Source organism: Apostichopus japonicus, chromosome 8 (genome assembly GCF_037975245.1).
Source record: "Apostichopus japonicus isolate 1M-3 chromosome 8, ASM3797524v1, whole genome shotgun sequence".
Lineage (NCBI taxonomy): Eukaryota > Metazoa > Echinodermata > Holothuroidea > Aspidochirotida > Stichopodidae > Apostichopus > Apostichopus japonicus.
The window spans coordinates 25218070-25240500 of NC_092568.1; the positions used below are offsets into that span (position 1 = coordinate 25218070).

General features: G+C 35.8%; 2 protein-coding genes across 3 annotated transcripts in view; one reads left to right on the forward strand and one right to left on the reverse strand.

Moving 5' to 3' along the window:
- Positions 1–17352, forward strand: LOC139971261 (coiled-coil domain-containing protein 42 like-2-like). 2 transcript variants are annotated; one of them, XM_071977575.1, is made up of 10 exons: positions 1–213; positions 1850–1986; positions 3521–3578; positions 4396–4572; positions 8218–8375; positions 9559–9641; positions 10973–11142; positions 14119–14229; positions 15469–15585; positions 16112–17352. In XM_071977575.1, exons 1-10 carry the CDS (start codon positions 196–198, stop codon positions 16220–16222), a joined length of 1140 nt encoding a protein of 379 aa, XP_071833676.1. In that variant the 5' UTR covers positions 1–195; the 3' UTR covers positions 16223–17352. The 2 variants fall into 2 exon arrangements, with proteins under 2 accessions (XP_071833676.1, XP_071833677.1); XM_071977576.1 differs by having other exon boundaries at positions 199–337.
- LOC139971264 (protein salvador homolog 1-like) overlaps positions 17108–22431 on the reverse strand; it is an 11741-nt gene continuing 6417 nt past the window's right edge. Inside the window, exon 8 of the mRNA XM_071977581.1 lies at positions 17108–22312. Within this exon, the coding sequence (XP_071833682.1) occupies positions 22062–22312 (251 nt within the window). The 3' untranslated portion in view covers positions 17108–22061. The remainder of the gene's footprint in view (positions 22313–22431) is intronic.

The following is a 22431-nucleotide window of genomic DNA, read 5'->3' on the forward strand; positions in this document are numbered from 1 at the left end:
TATGATCAGTACCTGTACGAAGTGATATGTATAAATCACTGCTGCACATGTCCAAAGTTATGAGTGATCGATTTCTCATGCCAACAACAATCGAGCTTGAGTTCGACCCCTTCGCACACTGCCTTTGTGTATGTGTTACACCATGGAAACCACGATTTGAATGCGAATCTAGGTACTGCAACCTAGTACAGTGCGATGCAAGGGGCTTCGCAGGTAACCACCTTGGTAATTTAGGTCTAAGTTATTCGGTTCACGGACCTACCTTAGAAGTAGAACTAAGTGTGTGATGACTGAGCCGAAAAAATAAGTGAATTTTATACATTGACCCAGCATACATGTAAGTATTTCGCTAATTAACCGACAAACGTTGTCCATTTCTGAAGTTATTCAGAACTTTGTAGGCTACTTTAAATTACTTATATGTAAGTTTTAAAGCTACTGCACAATCGTTAATGTTACTTGTTAGGCCCCCCCTGTAACTCTGTAAGTTAATTGTACGTTTCCATACAGTTCTAACTTAAAGAATGCATGCTAGCCTTACATTCTTTCATTCTTTCAATAAGAAAATGGTGTAACGTTCTGGGTTTCCATGTGAGGAGTTTTACCCATCTCAAATTTCTGACAGACTAAGTTACAGTTAGGCTAGCCTATGTGTGTGGGCATTATAATGTAGATATCTTGCAATAATTAAAATTTTAAAATATGACATGGAGATTACATGCATGATTCAGACAGTCTGAATGTTGTAACCTACAAGTCTTTTCGATGGCCAAATTAAACAACATATTGGCCCAACTGTAGTTGTGACATAACTCCAATATTTCGGAAACTTCGTGCTTGGTCTATATAAGTAGTACGGAGAATCCATTGAAGCTGATCGCCATGATGATTATTGTCACAGAGAATAAACAGGCTTATTGTGAATATAATTAACATTTCATATGTCCAAAATACCATCTGTAGCTTAAAATTCAAATGAGCTATATTTCATGACAAGCAGTTGGATCAATATGTAGCTAAGTTCAAAAGACATGCATTGGTTCATTTAAAACCTATCAATGATCTTGGATCAACATCTGCCAACAGCATATCAACTGATATTGCTTCATATTCTGATGACTCATTAATTTAGAGACTATTAAATAGGTGGTATATGTAAGAGGTATCACAAATGAATGTTTCAACATATTAATGGAAATGTGCAGCTTTATTTCGTAACACATTCCTCCAAATTGCCACTAGATCATCCCTCCAAGTAAACAGAAGCATAGAGTTTACCTAGGCCAGGTGACACTAACAAATCTGAGACATAGTCACATGATCACTGGTCAGGGGGTAGGAGCCGGGGGGCACATGACCCCCCCACTTTTTTTCCAAAATAGCAAATGTGCCCTACTGGCAAATAAAATGTGCCCCTTTGATGAAGAACTGTCTTTTGGATTTCTTAAGCCTTTGTTAATTTTAATATTTTATTTTAATTATTTATTTTTAGTCTGTACATGCTATTTTTGAAATAGCATCCCTTATCTTTTTGTAGCACGGTTAACAATATACAATCGCGATATATAGTATTGATAGCATACTAACACATCATATATATTTACGTGATATGGCCGGTGTGTATCGGTTTATAGCATAACGAGTGGTGGTTGTGGAAGGAAAATGTGTCCCTCTGATGTTGTGCCCCCACCCCCACTTTTTGGAAGCTTCCTGCCCCCCTGACTGTGGTGACCATTTTCAGCACCATAGCTCTATATAGCATACTTATTGTAACAAATTGACTTTGTGTATCAAGTAAATATATGCATGACTTTGAAATGATATTTTTCATCAATTAAAATGATTACAGAACCTTGTAACTGAGAGAAGGAAGATGTCATCATACACCACAAAGGCATTACCAATGCCGCTTCTAAAGACATCAACTCTAGATCTAGAGGAGCCGAAACAAAATGTCTTTGTCACCCAACTTGGAGATCATACCAGGTGAAGCTTCTTTCTTTTCCTTTTTATTTTTGTTGAAATATTTTCTACTGTTCAGGTTATCATGTTCAACAAAAATAAATGAAATTGAAATCACTGTTGCTTTATTTGTCACTCGAGAAAACTATTTGGACCAAGTTGGTGATGTTTCCATGTTCCATGTAACTTAAAAGCTTCCTGCATTGCAAAAATGATAATTAAAGGTCTGCTGTATAGACCCAAACTATAGCACGCTGACATGGAAAAGTTTCTTGAGATTACGTATTCGACCTGCCTTGGTCGTTAAAATGACCTCTTTTTACTTATTAGTCTGGAGCACCTGCCACATATTTTCTCTTGTATGAGGGTCTTTGTGTGAACGCTGTATGATTAACTACACTGTAGACATGAACATATTTCCACACAGCGTTTACACAAAGAGCCTAATGGTGCGAGGAAGCTATGCAGGCTAATTTTAGAGCCTGAGGTCGATTTACGTATGACCGTGGCAGGTCGATTACGTAATCACAAAACTTTCCTATAGCGTGCTATAATTGGAGCCAATAAAGCAGATCTTTTAAGTACATGAAAAGCATAGAAGTACAATGTACAGTGTGTACATTGCAAGGATTAAAAGCTTTCAAAACTTTTTTCCTGATTTAGGCTTTATTTTTTTTATTTTAATTTCTTTATCAAACTTCCAGTAGAAGCCAATCACAAAAAGTCATTAATTCTTATCTAGGGATATTTCTAGGATATCAGAAGAGCCTAAGAAATCCATGAAACTGTATTTAATTCAAATTCTTGTAGCAAGTCAATCCTTGCTGCATTCAAATTTTTGCAACTTTTTGAAAGCAGAGGGGGTTTATCAACAATTTTTTTTAAAAGGATTTGATTTGATTTTATTCAGCAAATTATCACTCTTCATCTACTGTACATACAAAAAATTGCGCATATAGAGAAACATTTAAAATACAAGATGGAAATATACTTATATGCATTGAAAAGAAAATAACATGCCAAGAATAACCCTTTAAGCTAAAAGCTTATTTCCAAAGGGGTCCATGCATAACCTTAAAAATACAGAAGATAAGAAATTTACTATTAAAACATCTAAAACATGCCATCAAACACTGTAAGAAAATAAAAAGCAAGAAAGATATTTACAAGCTAGACATTCATATGATTTAAAAGGTAGGCTTTGGCATCTTTTTTTAAAATTGTATTTCAGCAGGATATGGATATGGTGTAACTGATATCCATTGCAGAAAGCAGGTCTGTGGTAGAATTGTTCCAAATTTACAATCATCGCCTAAAATTGACTTCATTTTCCTTAGAGCAATGTTAATTTTTCCGTTTTTATTTTTCAATTAATCTTTAAACAGTATAGATCAGCCTGTTCTTGTTTGTGTCAAAAAGGTGTGTGAGGCATTTTAATTACTCAAGCATAACCATGATGTATATATGGAAGTTTGCATTTAAAAGATTTCTCACCCTTTGATCAATAGTCCCCTTCATAATATTTTTCATTATGATCCCAATATTACATCACTTACAGAAATGAGGAGGATGAGTTACCACCAGAAGATGTCAACAAGTATCCCATCGTCAAAGAGGTTTGAAAAATTTCCTTTGTTTCTTCGCCATAATCTTTCTGTACATCTATGGAGACATAAATTCACTATTCAGATATAAAGTAATGTTTGTTACAAATATTTGTAATATTTAGTTTGATATTGTTCATCAAGTGGCTATGCATTTAAATAAGATGGTTTAAATGATCTGGGCTGAAGTTCGGTATTGTTTATCAAGTGGCTATAGGCTCATCAGCAACAGAATTGAGTGAGACCAGATATTGAAAGCACACTGTAGTTAAAACAAAAAGGAAACACAACCATGTATGGTAACATTGTAGAAAGTTCAGTTGAAAGATACAGATCAACCAACTTCCCAACATCTGCATCTATCATATGAAATGAGTGATGGGCAAAGACCATATGCGGTCTCTCTCTATTTTCACTCCTAATATGCAGTAGGAACTAATGAAGTAATGATTTGTAAATATTTTTGTTGCTTTGTCAGATAAAGAAGGATAAACCAACTAACTAACTAATTATCTAATGATATAACCATTTTTTGCATACAGTGAAGAAATACCTGCAAATATTTTATACTATCAAAGTCTATTAAGATATTAGGGTAGATTGTACGTGAATGTGGCATACTACTGAGTACAAGAGCAAGTTGGAAATTGTTTCAATAATTACTAATTAATGAACCTTCCCTCATCAGTGACAGTGTGCAGTTCACTAGGCATCACATTACATGTTTATAATAGCTGACATTATCAACTGTATTTGAATAAATGATTGCATTCCTTCTTTTAAAGTTCTGTGTTTTCAATTTTTTTTCCCTTCTCCCTCCTCATTGAAGTCAGCGGCTCAGCTTATTGAGACCGGACTGAATACAACACAAAAGACATTGCTGCTAAAACGAGAGGTGGAAGTCGAACAAGTGACAGAGGAACTGAGGGTAAAACGGGCAGAATTCCAACAGAGGATGGAGTACTGTGAGAGGAGGAGAGGTGACTTACAGCAGAGACAGCAAGAGGTTGGTTTATATATGGGAGTATAGAGGGTAGGTGGGGCGGGGGGGGGGCAAGAGGTTGGTTTATATATGGGAGTATGGAGGTTAGGGGGAGGGGGGAAGAGGTTGCTGGAGATATGGGAGTATCGAGGGAAGTGGGGGAAGGAGGTTGGTTTAGATATGGTAGTATAGAGGGAAGGGGGGCAAGAGGTTGGTGTATATATGGGAGTATAGAGGGTGGGGGGCAAGAGGTTGCTTGGGATATGGGAGTATATAGGGTAGGGGGGGGAGGGGGAAGAGGTTGCTTGAGATATGGGAGTGTAGATGGAAGTGGGGGGGGCAAGAGGTTGGTTTAAGATATGGGAGTATAGATGGTAGTGGGGGAAGGAGGTTGGTTTAAGGTATGGGAGTATAGAGGGAAGGGGGAAGGAGGTTGGTTTAAGACATGGGAGTATAGAGGGAAGGCGGGGGGGGAAGAGGGGAAGAGGTTGGTTTATATATGGGAGTATAGAGGGTGGGGGGCAAGAGGTTACTTGAGATATGGGAGTATAGAGGGAAGTGGGGAAAGGAGGTTGGTTTAAGATATGGGAGTATTGAGGGAAGGGGGGCTAGAGGTTGGTTTAGATATGGTAGTATAGAGGGAAGGTGGGGGAGAGGAGGTAGTGACAAGAGGTTCACAATGTTGGTAGGTTTCATAATCAAACAAACGACTTGAAATTTCTGGATTTACTAGGGTCCCTGGTCCATCCCCATCTTGTTGAGACACTAGGTCTCTCGTCCGAGAACTTACTAAAGATAATCTGAGACATATATGCCGATGAGAGGAAGGACTTCTGAAACAAGGACAGATGAAATATTGCATATTTTTTTGTTGCATTTTACAGCACAAAAGAAACTGTGAAACAATGTCAGGACAAATCCCCAGATCCCTGGGCAGCGTATCCGTTTACTGTTAACAGCTGAATTAGAACTGAAGGCTTAAGTAGCATTAACAATTAACTCACACCAAGACAAGTTCACATTGTCATGCAATGAATCCTCTTGTTTACAAGCTTTGGGACTTGGCAAAGTCACAAAACACACAGAGCAAGTGCACATAACGTGTGAACGAAATTTCACATCTCTGCAATAATTGATGAGAAAACCTGGCTCACTAAAAGAGTTGTGTAATCTTCTGTTGCATTCCATTGATGTTTTGTCTATCGCGGTCAGTGACCATGCTATGAAGCTTGCATGCAGTACGTAGGTTGGATAATTGATAAGGGCTCACAAATCAAACATTTCTATAACAATCAAAAAAATTCACACTTACCTGGTGAAGAAGTCATAGAGGGAGACATTACTTCTCATCAAATATTCTTACTAATCCTGGTCATACTGAGTTTCCAATTTAATTTTCTATCCTTGTTCCTGAATAGAACATTCATATCATCCGATTCTTGGAGTCTGTATTTCATCTGCAATTGATGTAAGTCGGTATTGACATTAATGGAGCAAAATGTTGCTTAATGTTTCTCTGCATCTGTGTGATCATGAATCTGTCAGCTTCAGTTATGTTTGCTTTGAGTGTTGGCTTCTGTTACATTTTGCTCCCAATGTTCGTTGCATTCTTTGCTGCAAGTTCAAATTCATAGAATTTTCTCAATTTCTCTGGAACGGGTGATAAAAGTCCTTATGACAGAGCCCAATATCTGTTATAAGCACTCATGGTTCCCATACGGTGTGGTAGAAAGTAGGGGGAAGGAAAATCCTCTACTCTGGGTCTTGACAATCTTTGAATTTTGAAAAATCCTCATATTAACACTCTTTCTTATTGTTATATTTTAATAATGAAATGTTTCTTCTTCAGCAGATATAACATTTTGGGTCAATTTGGATGTAGGCTCTCCTGTGATTTTGTAGTTTTGCCATTGTAGCCCTCGTTTTGCAAAAGCAGATTTTAAGGTTTCTTGCTCTTTGAATGCCCCCTCCACTCAAATTAACAATAGTGTTATTAAGTAGTATTATTTTGCAAAAGTTAAAATTGTTAAGACTACCGTAGGTAGCGTAATGTAAGGACCCCAGAAGTTTCGTTCCTACGTAGTAGACCGTAAGACATGTGTCTTAAAGCCTGAAATGTCATGTTTATTTAAAAGCGTGGGGACCATTAGCACTACAGCAGAAGCTTATAGAATGATCCTTTATAATTTAGTGCGTGGTCAAATTCTGATTAAAGCAACTAATTAAATTTAAATACTATTTTTCTGTCATGTCAGCAAATATTTGCGATCATTAATTTCTTTGTTACTATCATTTCTTGTTGAGTTGTAATTATATTTTGCCCTTTCTTGTTAATTACCATCGTTTCTCATCTTGCTGTTACACTTTTTATATCTATAGTTCTAGAAAGTTCTTTTCATGTCCTAGATATATTTTCTTGTTATTTTGTTTTCGTTAATTTACCGTTACTTTCTACAAGCTATTGTTGTATAGTAACTTCTTGTACATGTCATTGACCTTTTGCACAACTTAAGAAAGAATCGACAATTCTTTCCCACATATTCAATAATTACTGGTAGAGGTGACTAAAGATTAGACGTTAAAGCCTGCCACACATTGCATGGGCTGAAGACCACTTAGGCTGTACAGTTTTAACAAATTTATGTGACCAGTCACAGGGAAATTAGATAACCAGTGACCTAAACAAGCAAAGGTTGCTAGCTGTAACCAGTCGTTATGTGCGCTGATCAGATGGTCAGTGTGTGGGGTACAGTTGTGAGACCCATGCATCTTCAAAAACATAAAAAAAAACTCGGTCGTGACGATCTGGTCAAGTCTGGTCAGGCAGTGTGTGTTTGGCTTAAAATACCATTCTTCCCACTGCGCCCCGCTCCCCCCCCCCCCCCCCCGAGAATAATATATGTGTCGATATATATATATATATATATAAATGACTTTGAGTTAGTTAGAATCATGTTTGTTCTCTAGAGTAAGGCAAATATGTCACCAAAACAGAACTAGTATTGTTCGATACAGGTGACAAACGAATTACGACCTTCCTTACCGGTTTCGAACCTCTGGACATACAATCAGCGTCCATAGCCTAGAGCGGAAGGCCCGTGGTTCGAATCCCGGTGGAGGCTGAAAGTTTTTTCACTGTTCTTGATTTTCCAACTCATTTCGATTTTCATTTATATATATATATATATATATATATATATTTATGCATTTCAACAAGATTTTAAAAAGATGTAATGAATGGTTTTCATATTCTGTCACATTGGACGAGGAGGGGGGGTGATTCCAACTGTCTGTTTGTTATGTTTGTAGCTATTCAAAGTAATGGTCACAATATTTAATTATATTAATATTTTTGCCAGATAATAATAACATATGTAATCATTATCTGGCAAAAATATGAATTCTCTCGGCCATGCAGCCAATTATTGTAGGGTTCATTCCTCTCAAAAGTTTCCCAGCGACAGTCTGTCATGATAACAGGAAATAACTTGTTCTTACTTTACCTGCACTTTTCAAAAGCAGCTGCTAAGTCATTCATGTTTCATTTTTAATTTCCCCTCCACTCTCTCCCATTCCAACACATTTTCCATGCCTAGCCTCTTCTTTCGTATTCCTTTATTTCTCTTTCCGACGAGTGACGTTAACCCTTTGATTCCTTTCCTTTCACAGATGAAGGATCGTGTCAAAAAATTTGAGAAATTCATAGATGAGACGGAAGCAAAACGTAGAAGAGCGATTCATAAATATCAGACGGAACTGAAGTTAAAGGAACAGAAAGAGAGCGAACTAGATCAGCTTGTGACTCAGCTGGATGAATTAAAAGACAGGTAAAACTAAAAATAATATCATCATGTAATATTAAACACCAAAATACTAATTCTGAACATGACTTAAGGTCATGAAATGCCAATTGATCACTCATTTTGTTAGAGAAAATGTCACTTGTCATCACGCTGCATTAGCATCAGTATGCATCAGTTTCTCTGCAATGCACTTCAGCAGTTGCTGAGAATAATTCAATTGGTTTAGCATTGCAAAATGGCCAAATAATTACCCAAAAATCATGCAAAGATGTTTAACAGTTAAAGGACACCAAAGCTATTTTTTAATTTTTTGGGGGGGGGGGGGAATTTCAGTATTTTAAGGTTTAGAAATTCATACACCTCAAAATTCTATGAAATATGTGAACTTTAATTTATTTCCTGTATGAGAAAGAGGGAAAGGAGGCTAAATAAATGGTAGGAAAATGCTTAGCTTAAAAAGAAAAAAAATTCACACTCTGTTTGTTGAAAATTCTGTGTCAATATCTTGTTCCTATCTATAGATATGGTTGATTGAATTTGATCTACTTTGACTGGTACTTCAGCCCTCTGTTCTCCCCTGGATTTGATCAGAGTGGGTGGTGGTCTGTGATGCGGTCACATCAGATGTTGTTCAAGTGCTTAACTTGCCTATTGAAATCTTCTTGTTGATTTATGCTTGAAATGTGATACATTTGGCATACATGGTTATAGCTGCCAATGATTACAATTTCGTCAAAATGCATTTGTTGCTTTGCAGAAATAACATCTTCCTCTGTAAATAAGTGAGTTAAATATTATATCAAAATAAAATAAAACTGTTAGCGAACTGCTTATCCACCAGAGAGCATGTGTAAGAGAATGTGTAAAAGTAAGTTAGCCTGACGTTTCGATCCTGGCAGGATCTTCTTCAAAGGCTTAAAAATGGCAAGTAACAGTAACAGGAGGGAGAGAAAAAAAAAAATAAAAAAAAAATAAATATGATATTGTCAGTTTTATTTGCACTACCCTTATATCTGTTACAGTTCAAATAGACAATTTTTAAATGTTAATGCACATTGAGGACAAAAAGGAAATTTATCAATTCAAAACTACATTTTAAGTTTTGCTACATTTGAAGAAAGTGCTTTCTTTCCTTGAGTTATGATATAGATTATTATATTCTTTATCAAATTTGTGAGATCTGCGACCCTCTTCTTTCTTTATCCAGACATGGGTTCTTAGACCAAAGGATCCAAAAACACAAGAAATTTGAAGTGTATTTAATGAAGGTTCTTGATCATGTTCCAGAGAGTAAGTCATATTTTAGGCATTTTCTTTTTCTTTTGTATAGATGGTAACTGCAGATCTTTATTTTGCAAATTTTGAACTTGTCAGTTAATGTTTATAATATCACATATCTTTCAGCAATGTTCTTGTTTATTAAATAAGCCGGACCATCATTCTGTCCATATTTGTTTTTATTTAATTTTTTTTATATTATTATTATTAGTAGTATTATTATTATTGTTATTACTACTATTACTTTAATTATTATTATTATTATTATTATTATTATTATTATTATTTTTATGATTATTATTATTATTATACATTGTTCATTTGGCAATAGATGTAAATTCCTGGACATTTTAGAATTTTGAAATGATTAGTATCTCCATACCAAATTTAATAACAAATTTGAGTTTGGCTCCAACCAAATAATTCTATGCGACATTAAATATGTGATTGAAGATCTATAGGCAGGCTTTATGTTGCATAAAGAAAAACATGAAATGTTCCGCATCAGTGCCAGATTTTAGTGTCCTTTATGAGCAATGTTATGAATTACCAGACATTGAATTTTGTCATCAGATATTATGTCGTAGAGTGATGTGAGTGTTTGTTGTTTACCATCGGTTGCAACAGATTTGTATCATAAGTGACAACATGGAGTAAATGTGGTTTGTAAAGTGATTTCATGGAGATGCATTCATGTCAAATTAGAATTTGGGTTGATTTTGGACGGTTGCCTATGTAGTGTTTGATATCAATATTCCTTAATTATGCAGGTTATTAAAGAACGGGAAAATGACATGACATGATAAATAACAGAGAAAGTGTCTTGTTGACAAATATTGTGTTTATAATTAATGGGAATCATTAAGATCTCTGAGTATTAACATTTCTTTCCTGCGTTCCTTCTGTCTTTCTTTCTTTTCTTCTTTCTTTCTTTCGTTCGTTCGTTCTTTTTTTCGTTCGTTATTTTGTTTTTTCTTTGTCTGTCTGTTTGTCTTTGTGTCTGTCTGTCTGTCGTTCGTTCGTTCGTCTGTCCTTTCTGTCTTTCGTTCGTTCGTGCATTTGTTCTTTCGTTATTTCGTTCTTTCTTTCTGTCTTAGTGTCTGTCTGTTTGTCTGTCTTCCTTTCTTTTTTTCTGTCTTTTCTTTCTTCCTTTCTATTCAGTATCAATGGAAGGCATATTTATATATCTACACAATTACATATGTTTACATTCAAATGAACTCAGGTGTTGCCTCCATGTTTTGCATGGCTTAATACTCTAGTTCTGATTGTCGTATCGGTGTCTAGTTAAAGAGTTGCAGCAATTTGATGATAAAATGCACTCCTTTATCTTCATGCTCTAGATTATCTTGAAGTGAATGATTCCATGCTGCGTGCTATAATGGATCGGCATCGGACTCTGGCTGCCACAAACAGGTCCCTGGTAGAGAGAGTTCAGGACATGTATGATGGAGTAGAGTCAGCCACTAAAGAACTAAACCAAATCAAAACCAACCACGTGCAGAAGAAATTGGTATGATACGTCTTGTTTAAATCCAGGGACAAGAGTGGCACTTGCCTCAAGCAAAACTGTTATATCCTCCTGCCAGACAATAAACAGTGCAAATCATATCTCCCCCCCCCCTTCCCCCCCACCCACATCTCCCCCAAGCATTAGAGAAGTATAATTCATGATTAAGTATTGTGGTGAGATTTCAGTGCCCCTCCCCTCTACCCCCCCCCCCCCCAGATGATGTTGGTACCTCTCTCATCGTTAGCAGACACTTTGGAGCATTGCACTTTTTCCCTGGATGTCCAACTTAGTACATTGTACTAACTATAAATTCTATCAAACTCTGAAAATTTAGATACACAGCAATTGAAACGGGAAAAAAATATTATATGCCCGCACTTATCAAAATTAGACGCCCATGTTGCTACTAAACCTCCCGAGGGAGTACATTTCATCAATGGGATCTTGCCAATGTGTTGATACTCATTAACTTGGATCATTTTACTACAGCATGGAAGTATAGACTATAGCAGGGTTGTCCAACCTTTTACAGAGGAGGGCCACATGAAATGATTATGATGAAGGAGGGGCCGCATGAGCCCTACGCTCGATTTTCTTTTCTTTTGCCCGAAGCCCAAGACAACAAAATGTGAGCCCTTCGAGCGGAGCGCGCTGATTTATTTTCCTTCCTGATAAAACAGATGAATAAAGTTCAGCCGTCCCCCCCCCCCTCCGCTGAGAGAGTGTCACACAAAGTGACCTGTATGCAGTTTTTTGGACCCAGAAGGTTCGAATGATTGATTATATAGCTTCAAATTGTTATCAATAAATCTGCTCACTAAAATTTCGCACCATAGAGCATCTCTGACGGGCCGAACGCAACCCTGTGGTGGGCCGGATTGTGGCCCGCGGGCCGTAGGTTGGACAACCCTGGACTATAGTGACTCAGTTTCATACTGACGATTTAAATTTCCTTCGGTTGCAATCAGTGGCAGACTGGCCACACAGGCATTTGGGCAATGCCTGGTGGGCCGGTGGGCTGGGAGCCTGGTAAAATTTACAGCCCATTTTCACAGTAGTTAATAGAATACAGACGGGCTGTGTAGAAATACATTTTTAACTGTGGGAATCAGTCATGTAAAGACTGTCCTCTCTGCTGCTACAAGGTGCTCCTCAAGTTGAACCTTTTCACCGATGCTTACAAGAGCATTGGGCTTGCCTACAAGCTGCTGGTAACGCTACCTGTGTCACAAGTGGCATGTGAACGTTCTTTCTCTGCTTTGAAGAGAATCAAAAACCGTTTGAGAAGTATAATGACACAAGAACATCTTGAGGCGTTCATGTTGATGTCTGTGGAAAAAAGGATCTTGGCCAAACTTGACACTAAAAATATCATTGATGGATTGGCTGCCACAATCAGCGAACTGCGTAGGCTCCTACTCTTGTAGATATGACATGTGCTCGTGTTATTGAACATATATGATTTAGTGGATTTTATTTAGTTTTTTTCAATTTATTCAAGCATTTGTCACAAAATGCTTGAAAAACTATTTAAAATCCAGTCTAAAACATATTTTTGCCTAATTTTGTTTACGTTTTTAACTTTCCTCAGTTTAATCAAGTGTTGCTATTTTTTAAAGGATTATTGTTACCTACAAAATTGAGAAATATAGCATCATTTTGCATCTGGGCATTCCTTAACTTCAAAAGAATCGCAATGGACCCCTCCCCCAGGACGGCTATCACTAGTTGGTAACATGTCAATGAATAATGGGCCGGTCTAGGTGAAAAAATGCCCGGGCCGGTTTTAAAACCCAGTCCGCCCCTGGTTGCAATACATGCTGACTACAACGGTTTACTTATAACATTCTGTTATTTCATGAATATAATTATAACAAGGACTACATAACATAACAACAAAGTCAGCCCATAGAAGAGCAGCATACTGTTACTCCAGCCTATAGTATATCAAAGCTACATGATATATGCAATCAGTTTTAATCTACATCAAAGATAGTTCTAGATATCCGTTACCGGTCATGTCTTACCTCTTTTTCAATACCAGGGGCTACATGCCAGATAAATCATAACTTGTCATAACAAAAATTTACAAAACATGCTATGAAAATATCTGGATGATTAATATCCATAATATAATAAAAACTTAATGTACATTATTGTTTTACAAGGTATGACTTGAGATTAGTTTGGAGACTCCTGTGAGCACTAGCTGAGCTGGCCCAGCCATCCAGCAGCATGTTAAAATCCTTGATATCATGCTTCAGGCAGGAAGACATGCTGGTGTGTTTGAAAGCTCATCTCTTATGCTCTGCAGTTTGCCATAATCTTGATATTCCCAAATATTCCCTTAATTTAAAGAAAAATAAAGTATGCTAATATACTGTCAAAACATGATTCTTATGTTGTGATTTAACCTTTTGCTAAAAGCCTCTCAAAGGTTATGTTGCCAGTATCAACGTTATGTACTTTATGCACAGTATATACTGTAATGTACTGTGTTTAAAGAAATGTACATGTACGTTTTACACTGCAAAAGTTTGTGCAGCTTAATTGTAAAATGGAAATGACTCATTGTAGACAGTTTGTAGTCACTTTTTTTGATCTTGGTTTGCTGTACTTTACCGTAACTAAACTAAACATACTTTCTTGCCACTTATTATTGATAGAGCACGTACATAACTGTCAGCATGAGATCAGGAAATATTCTACACAATATTATGATGTTCATTAAAATACTGTTCATTAAAAATTGATTAAAATACTGGTTTCCCTGATATATCATATACTTTCTTTAATTAAAAATAGAGTTATTACAAGAATTTAAGATTTTATTTCTATCAAGATCCTTAAGAGGTCTCAACATCTGCTCGGAATTAAATTCTGTGAGCTCCATATTGAAAGTTAGACGTTGCCAGGGATAACTTAAATCTTTCATACTTTTCATATTTTATATTATTTGTTTGTGCTTGATTCTAGGTGATTAACAAACAACTAGCTGAACTTCAGAATATTCAAGAGGAGAGAACAGATATGAATACACAATTGGAAGAAATGTTCTTTACTGATATGACATCGTTCAGAGATCAGGTGAGATGGCCATGATTTATTATAAGGCATTGATTAACCATTAAAATCAGTCGGGTGGGCATTGATGTCTTTTGTGATGTCCTTTTCTTTCTTTATTCCATTAATTTTGGTAAATTTGCCATACAGCCCACATGCAGATGAAAGGAAGCAACCCTTTTTTGAATCAATCTTGGTCAATTTTTGATAATTTAACCATGTCTTTCATCATCTAGTCTATAATTTAAAATTCACTTAAAATATTTAAGTAAATGGAGAAATTAAAAAAAACAAAAAAACCCCTCATATTCACTCTTTGGTTGTTTTTGTTATTGCTCATATTAAATGTATCTGGGCAACAATCAGTCTGCTAAAGGTTTATTTTTAGACAAAATCTGTGAGGATTGTGTTTATTTGAGTAATGGTGTCATTAGCTTGAGTAATAACCAATTGAAGCTGAATGATGTTGCTAAGGAGAAATTTGTGAATTGTGTAATTGTTTATGGGCTTGATGCTGCTATTGCACAAGGGCATTAGACGTGAAGAAAATAAGAGAGAGAATAAAACTGTTAACATAGTGCTAATGTAACTACAAAAAAGCCTGTCTAAGTCAATATTGTAAGAGTTAGAGTGGCCTTACATTTAGGTCATAGCAGGATCTACTGCAAACTGAGGTGAACAGAGACTCAATATTGGGAATAAAGTTGGTCAGTACTACCTTCATTAATTATTTTTGGGTGACAAATTTCTTCGGAGTGTCTTTGTTAGATGAGTTGAAATCATATTTTTGTCAAATATTTGGAACGTTTGGTATAACTAGTATAAATTAAGCAGTAAAGAAAAGTTTTAAATTATTTTAATATATTATTTTCTATTTATTATTTTTAATTATGAAATTTTTAAGTTCACCCAATTGCATAATACAGCTAATTTCTTAAAATTTCTTCCAAAATATTTTTACATTTTGCTTAGTCTTTCAAGATATTTTTGCAATATTAGTCATTTTTTCCCCCTTCTGTCATGCATATAGGTACTGTAATAATGAGAATAGTCATAATAATGCCATGTTAGTGCATACATCCTGACATTCAGTTGATACATATGTAGGTGGGGTTAAATAAACTTTTGCCAGTAACCTGTTATGGTTGACTAGCTTAGAGTTGATGTTGAAAAACAGGTCAAAAATGACAACCAATATTTCATCTTCTCCATGTGTGCGATCAACCGCAAATAACAAAAACACTCTTTGTGTTTATTACGCAGAATGAACTTCTAGGAAGAATCAAGATGGCCATCAACAACGTGTCAGAGAAATGCGTGAAGGCTCAAGACCCGCCTCTGAACAGTCTGGAGTACGAAGAAAAGCTGTCTCTTATCATGGTAAGTCATCAGTAAAATGATGTCATATTTAGATTTGATGTTTTGAAATCATTTTTAGTTAAAAGTTTTATTTATTTGACAAATTTATATTAGAAATTATTATCAATAGTATAAACTCCTGTCATTTAATGAGAAGTATTTTGAATTTGGTTATGAAATTATTAACTGACAAAGAAATGTAAATTGCAACATTTTGATGTTGTCGGTGGCACTATGTGACATATCCTACTTATGGACAATATGACATTCCTGTTAGAAACATCTTATAATGAGTGTTTATAGTGATAATTAGCATTGGGACAATACGATATATATATATATGATATTTAGTAATAATTAGGTTTTTGGGGTTTCCTCTGCAATATTATTATTTCTCTCATAAAAGTGAATTATGAGTGATTCAGTTTATTTAGCCTCGTTATCCGCATTTTGAGGGCTATATAAAATTCAGTCCCTTTGTGTGAAAACTGCCTGTGTGTTCCTAAACATTTCTAATCCTTCTTTCCATCGCATTTTCTCTATGCAGGCTTTTCTTGTGGACAAAATAGCAGTTGAGAGAATGGCCAGGTTAGGTTTCGATGGTGACATGTACGCCTTGGATTCGCGAAGAAAGTCCGCTACGTCATCAAAGTCATAGTGTCCAGGATGGATCCTTCACACTGCTATTTATATGTTCAATAGACCCAAGAATCCATGTAAATTGAGCAACAGACAGAGATGCAATTGGTGTCAGGCTATCTCCTCAGAGTTATTGACCTCAGTCAGTGACCAATAATCTGGAATCACTTGTTTGTTTCAACTTGTATAAGAGCAAAAGACCATTTATGGCTAGAACAGGATTTGAACCGGTGACCTCTGCTTTTTATACAATTCACTTGTTCAAATCCCAGCCCTAGCCGTAAATTTCTTTGCTCTTTTTCATTGTCTGGAAATGTCCCCGTCAGTTTTCTGTCATTCGTTTACTTTTATTTTGGTTTTAACTTGTCAGTGACTTGACTATATCTGTGACTGACTTTCATGTGCCTTGACTCGAATTTTCAAGTTTGTCTTGCTCGCTGCTCTTGGAATCTAACGAGAGTACATGCTGCCACACGTTTTCTGTCAATCTTCTTGTTTTTATTACACCACATCAGAACCAAGGAATGGCTTGGCAGTAGATGCTCTTAAGTCACATACTCAAAAGTTTGTGTGACATGGAGAGTCTTTTTTTGGACACAGACTAAACATCCATAAAACCTATTTTTTTTTGTGTCAGATTTTGATGTCATAGTATTCTTAATGGTAAGATACAGCTATACACAGCTTAGTGTATTATAAGATACCAGGAGTATGTAGGAGCCTACAGTGGCAATCAGTAGCAACAGCCCAACAATACATTGCCAGGTGCAGAAATTTCCTCACTTTTTGCATTAGATATAGGTTTGGAGGTTCTCCCAGCAGTTTACAGGACAAGCAACACCATCTTCATGTTGGATCTTTCTTTAATTCAATGCAGATCAAGATTACTAATTTTCTCACTTTATTTTGTTTTTTCATGTCTTCCATAACACTGGTAGTGTTACATATGTGCAATAATGTATTATGCTGTAAAATGTTAATGTATATTTTCTAAATTGTCAAATGTGTATGTTAAGTCAAATCTTCATTTGTGGAAAGTAGTTGTTTCTTTGTTACCGTGATCATGGGACTAGATATTTATAGGTATTTAAATCGTGCAAAAAAGATTAGTGGGGTAAACCACCAAAGCACCATAACTTCTGATGGTGTTTTTTTTCACTCTCTTTTCTCACTTTTAGAATATCTTGCTTTATTCTCCAAGTAGTTTGAGTTCCAACAGTGTTAAGGTTTAACTTCAGAATAGGCTTTGCAGATATAAATTGTTAACCTCACCCCTTAGACGTGAACCAAAAAGTCACAATTGGTAATAATCATAATCTCATGATTCTCCTGTGTTAGATTAATAATATCATCGTTTATTCTGTTCGATATATCAATTTTGTGTCAAACTGAGGCTTTTAAGACTGATAATGTTTGTGTATAGTTTATAAAGTCAACCTCACTCCTTGAACTTGTCTAGGTAATGCTTTTTATTTTTCTTACATTTTGGCAGTTGATTAAACCGGGCCAGACAAAACTAAGTACCATTTCTATGTAGTGACAGAAACCAGAGGTTTTGACAATTTTTATGACTATTTCATGTGATTGTATGTTTGTACAATATATTTCATGTAATGATAACTGGTCTTCCTGCTTCCTACAATATACCTGAATTAGTTCCTTTTATAATTGCAAATGAATAGTGGGTATTTAAGCTGTTGCTGTAGATTAAGTTTGTTTTCAACTTTTTGATGCACAAATGACTTCTTTTCTGATAAAATAATGTTTTGTTTCTCTTATTTCACATGAAAATGGTGTCTATAAGTCATATTTCTTTTAATTTTATTTATTTTTCTGAAAGAATAAAATACATCAACCACAGATGATGCTTTGTTTTCATTCCTGTCCTGGTAGTATATTTACTTATTTATTTACTTTATCTAAATCAGTGGTTCGCTTCAAAAAGGTTTGAGAACCACTGATCTAAATCATGGACATCGATGATTTGGCAGTCTAAAAATGGATGAAAGGGTTTCCTAACCGCATGTAAAGAAACCTCTGTTAGTGTCATATTCACTGTAGGATGGTAAGTGTTGCTACGTGGGTGGCCTAGATCCCGAAAGCGTAAATTAATTATGAATATTCACAATTTTGGACAATTGGTCTCCATATAAATTCATACTGTTAGAAGGAGTGCTCTAAAGCATATGAGAGGACAGTATAGACTGTTTTGAGCATCGGAATAAAATGTCCCAACTGTCTGTGAACCCACATAATGGGTTGGTTAAATACACCCACCGAGAACAATCTCAGGCATGTTGTAGTAACATGAGTGGAAAGCTATCAGTGGTCACATTAATATAACTTATTTGGAGAAATAAAGAATGAAAACAAACATGATTTTTTTTTTTTAATATCTAATTCATGTTGACTTTAATTCTTATGTACAGTAAACATGATACTATTTCATGTATGTATCAAACAATTGATTGGTTTCATAAAATGCAGAGACCGTTCATAAAATAGTATCAAAATTGAGAAAGGAAAAGCACCTTTCCTGACACTAATTAAAAAATGTCAAAATTCTTAAAATTTTCTTTCACATTATGATCACATTCGACTACATATAATGAATACATAATATTTTTTTTTTAAATGGCTTATAGAGAAGAGGGTTGTTATTCCATCGAAGCTGTAACAGGTGTGAATGAAATGAATACTTAAGATGGAAGACGATAATAAATACAGAAGAAACATGAATACATGAATAAATACTGAAAGACCGGGAAAAGCTCATAACCGTCCCATACTAACTGGAATAATTAAGTCAAAGCCACAAACATGCATCTTGCCTTGCTACTTGGAAATTTGTAACTAGATCTGGGTTCGGGGGGTTAAATACAAAGAGCTTTCGTCTTAACTCTCTAAAGGCACTTCTTGACCAACTGGTCCACGACGGTTAACCAAAATGCTGAGGCAAACCTAACATTTTCAAGTGTGGGCAGTAGAAAAACATCACTTATCTTCAAATCTTTAACCCCGATATTAATTTACTAAACAGAGTACACTGCATGAAACAATCATCTGATTGGATGTGTCATCGAAAAACAAAACCATCTACCAATAGGCAAAAGTTCTCACAATACTAGCATTGCTTGATTTGTAATTTCGATAAAAACAACAGTCGTGTGATTTTTGTAGCATGCAATCAATACAGCCATTGTTCACCTTAATGTTACTGCTACATATTTTCTACAAAATCTTTTCTTAGCTAGAAAATGTTGAGACTTGCAAAATTATTTCTCGTGCAGGAAAAGGGAGACGACCTAAAACTCCTCCATTGAGAGTCAAATCCTGTTTAACATTCACTTTGGAATAGAGTCATATTTTAATGATGCATAGATTCCACAATCGTGTAAATGTATCAAGTATTTAATCATAATAAACTTGTTAGAAAAATTTACAAACTATAAATTTTATTAATAAAGTACTACTATATATCTATTTCTTATAATCATAATAATAATAATAATATTAATAAAAAAATATTAGACCAGCTAGAACTACCAGGTCATTCTGGCCCATGCAGTGTTGGCATGTCTGACTACATTTCACTGAGCGTTATTTGCTATATCCAGTATACCAAATATCCATAAAATTAGATTTATTCGTGGTCACAATATAGCAGCAGAATTAGAACGTAGCGTGAAACGCACTTTGTTTAGTTTCTTAACCCGGCAGCTGAAAACTATCAAAGTAAACAGCATTCAACACTATTTGAGCTTCCTTTTAACTGTTTGCGAACTGTATCAATTTATACATTTTATACATAACAAGTTATTATTTTCTCTGGTGGGTAACTGTACACGTTTTGTTGTGAGGGTCTCTGAGCATGCTCACACATATTAATCGGAACAGACTCTTCCGAGACTTGAAGTCACTTTTCTTTACCACACCATGGGTCCGTATTTTACTCTGATGAAGTGTAATTGCACCACAGACAGACCCTGTCAAATAATGGACTTACATCCAAATTTTCAAATTCCCTAATTGTCTTTATGAACAAAAAACAAATGAACAAAGGAATACTGACTAGCTCTCTCCTTCCATTGTCTTAAAAAAATTATCTACAAATTACTGCAATCATGCTAAATTTGAACAGGAATATGTCAGCATCATAGCCAGATAGTTGCGTACATGAGATAATAGTTCAGACGATAACAATAACGAGTAGTATATAGTGTAGACAGGGTATACTGCATGCTATATCATAAATCCAACGGTGATACTTGAAAATCTCAATCTCTAAATTACAACAGCCAGCAGACTTGTCCAATTAACACTGCTTTTTTTCTCTCTTCTCCTTCACGTACATCATCAAATGCATATAGACTTATTAAATGATGAATATCATGTCTAGCAATGTATGAAAAACTTGCATTTTCTTACTAATAAAACCAGTGACAAGTGACAAGTAAATGCCGAGGAATTTTAGCTAGCTTCTTGTTGACACTCGCAAGTGTCATGTGAGATTGGGAAGAACCTTGTAAGCTGTCCCTAAGGTGGCTCTGTAAGGCACTTGAAACTCAAATCAGATGCTTTAAATTTAACCAAGTGATCTGGTTGGTTTGTTTGTTTTCTTCTTAATTTTTATTACACTCCCATGAGAGTCTGTAGCTCTATCCCGATAGATAATAAAGAGTACATCGTATGGTCTTCTTGTACCACTGTAAGAAATCTCCTCAAACTCAGATTAAATATGATGCTACACTGAACCCACGTAATTTATTCTGCTTCTATTGGCTTCAGGGAGCTCTTCTCATTCTTTAGGGTTTCACTTGAAATGAGATGAAAACACTTAGAATATTTCTAGCACTCCATGAAAATTTCCCCAGATGCTCTATTATCATTTTGTAACAGCTACAAATGAAACCCATATTATGATAACATACCAAAAAAAAACAGAAATTCAGGAAGTTGTCCCCAGGCCATTGAGTTGACAATCTGGAAGCAGTTGAGCTCGCCAGCAGACCATTGAAGACTGGAATCAGACTGTGACCAAAGATGACATGATTACCAGATTTTACTTCCTGTCACCGTATGTTCCACAACAGATTTCAACTATATAAATTTCAAATTTTGAGTGGCAGTTTTTGAGTGTTGCAAATTATGCTTTGCATAAAATACAGACAATATCATCATGGTTTCTAAGTACAAAGAGTTCTCCACATCTTTTTCATTCGTTTAGCAGTTTTGCCTGTTTCGATATGCAATACCAGATGAACGATATCATGTACGTTGCTGAGAAAAACAAATCTTGGCACGTCGTGATCCAAAGAGGTGTTGTTGACATATCCAGATTTCCTACCATAACAAATTGTCATGGCAAGCTTTCTCCCTTGAAAGTTTGAGAAGGAATTTTAAGCAATGTGTTGCTCAGTGTCCACTTGACAAAAAATATGTTATATTATAAACATACTCTTGAAGGATAAGGTGAAGTTAGTAATGAATACCTGCTTACACAAAAAGGAATACTAATGTGAACTGTACGAAAATCAACAACTTCTATGATACAAAATCAGCCAATTATTCGACGAGTGTTCCGTGATGTCTGTCGCTGCTCGAGCAGAATTTTGCCATGCGCTCTGGTATCGATCTTTCAAATTGCACTTTTTATTTTACCTCAGCGTTCTGACCAACACTCTGGGCTATCAAAATTTAAAATCTACCACTCTCACTAACCTAAAAATCCCTTCCACAAAAAAAATCATCTCTGTCGACATCAGATGCAAATAACTGGAGACGAATCTCGGCCGACTCGTTCAACTTTTGAAGATTGAGTTTATTTGGCACTCGACCAAGTTGGCGACACGTCTGAATTACAGTTGAGTCTGTCTCTTTGGGTGGGAGGGATACGGCTGCCTCAGCTTGCACCGTTGGTCCATCTCCCGATAGAGACTAAGCCGATAGATCTCGTAGCGCATGACCACCTTCTCCAAGTCTTGCTTGTAGAGACGAGTCAACATGGCCTGGTAGGCATCCAACTCGTGGAGTTTGAACAGTTCCCATTTAAGCTTGTGGTCATGTTCGGGGGCAGCAGAGTAGTAGACTTCCAGCCAGTTAGGAATCTCTATGGAGGGAATTAAAGAATAAAGAAAGCACAATTATCACATGACATATTTACTTTATATTGATAACTTATGATAACAACAGTAGGTAAACAATGTTAGACATGTAAGTCCACATTTA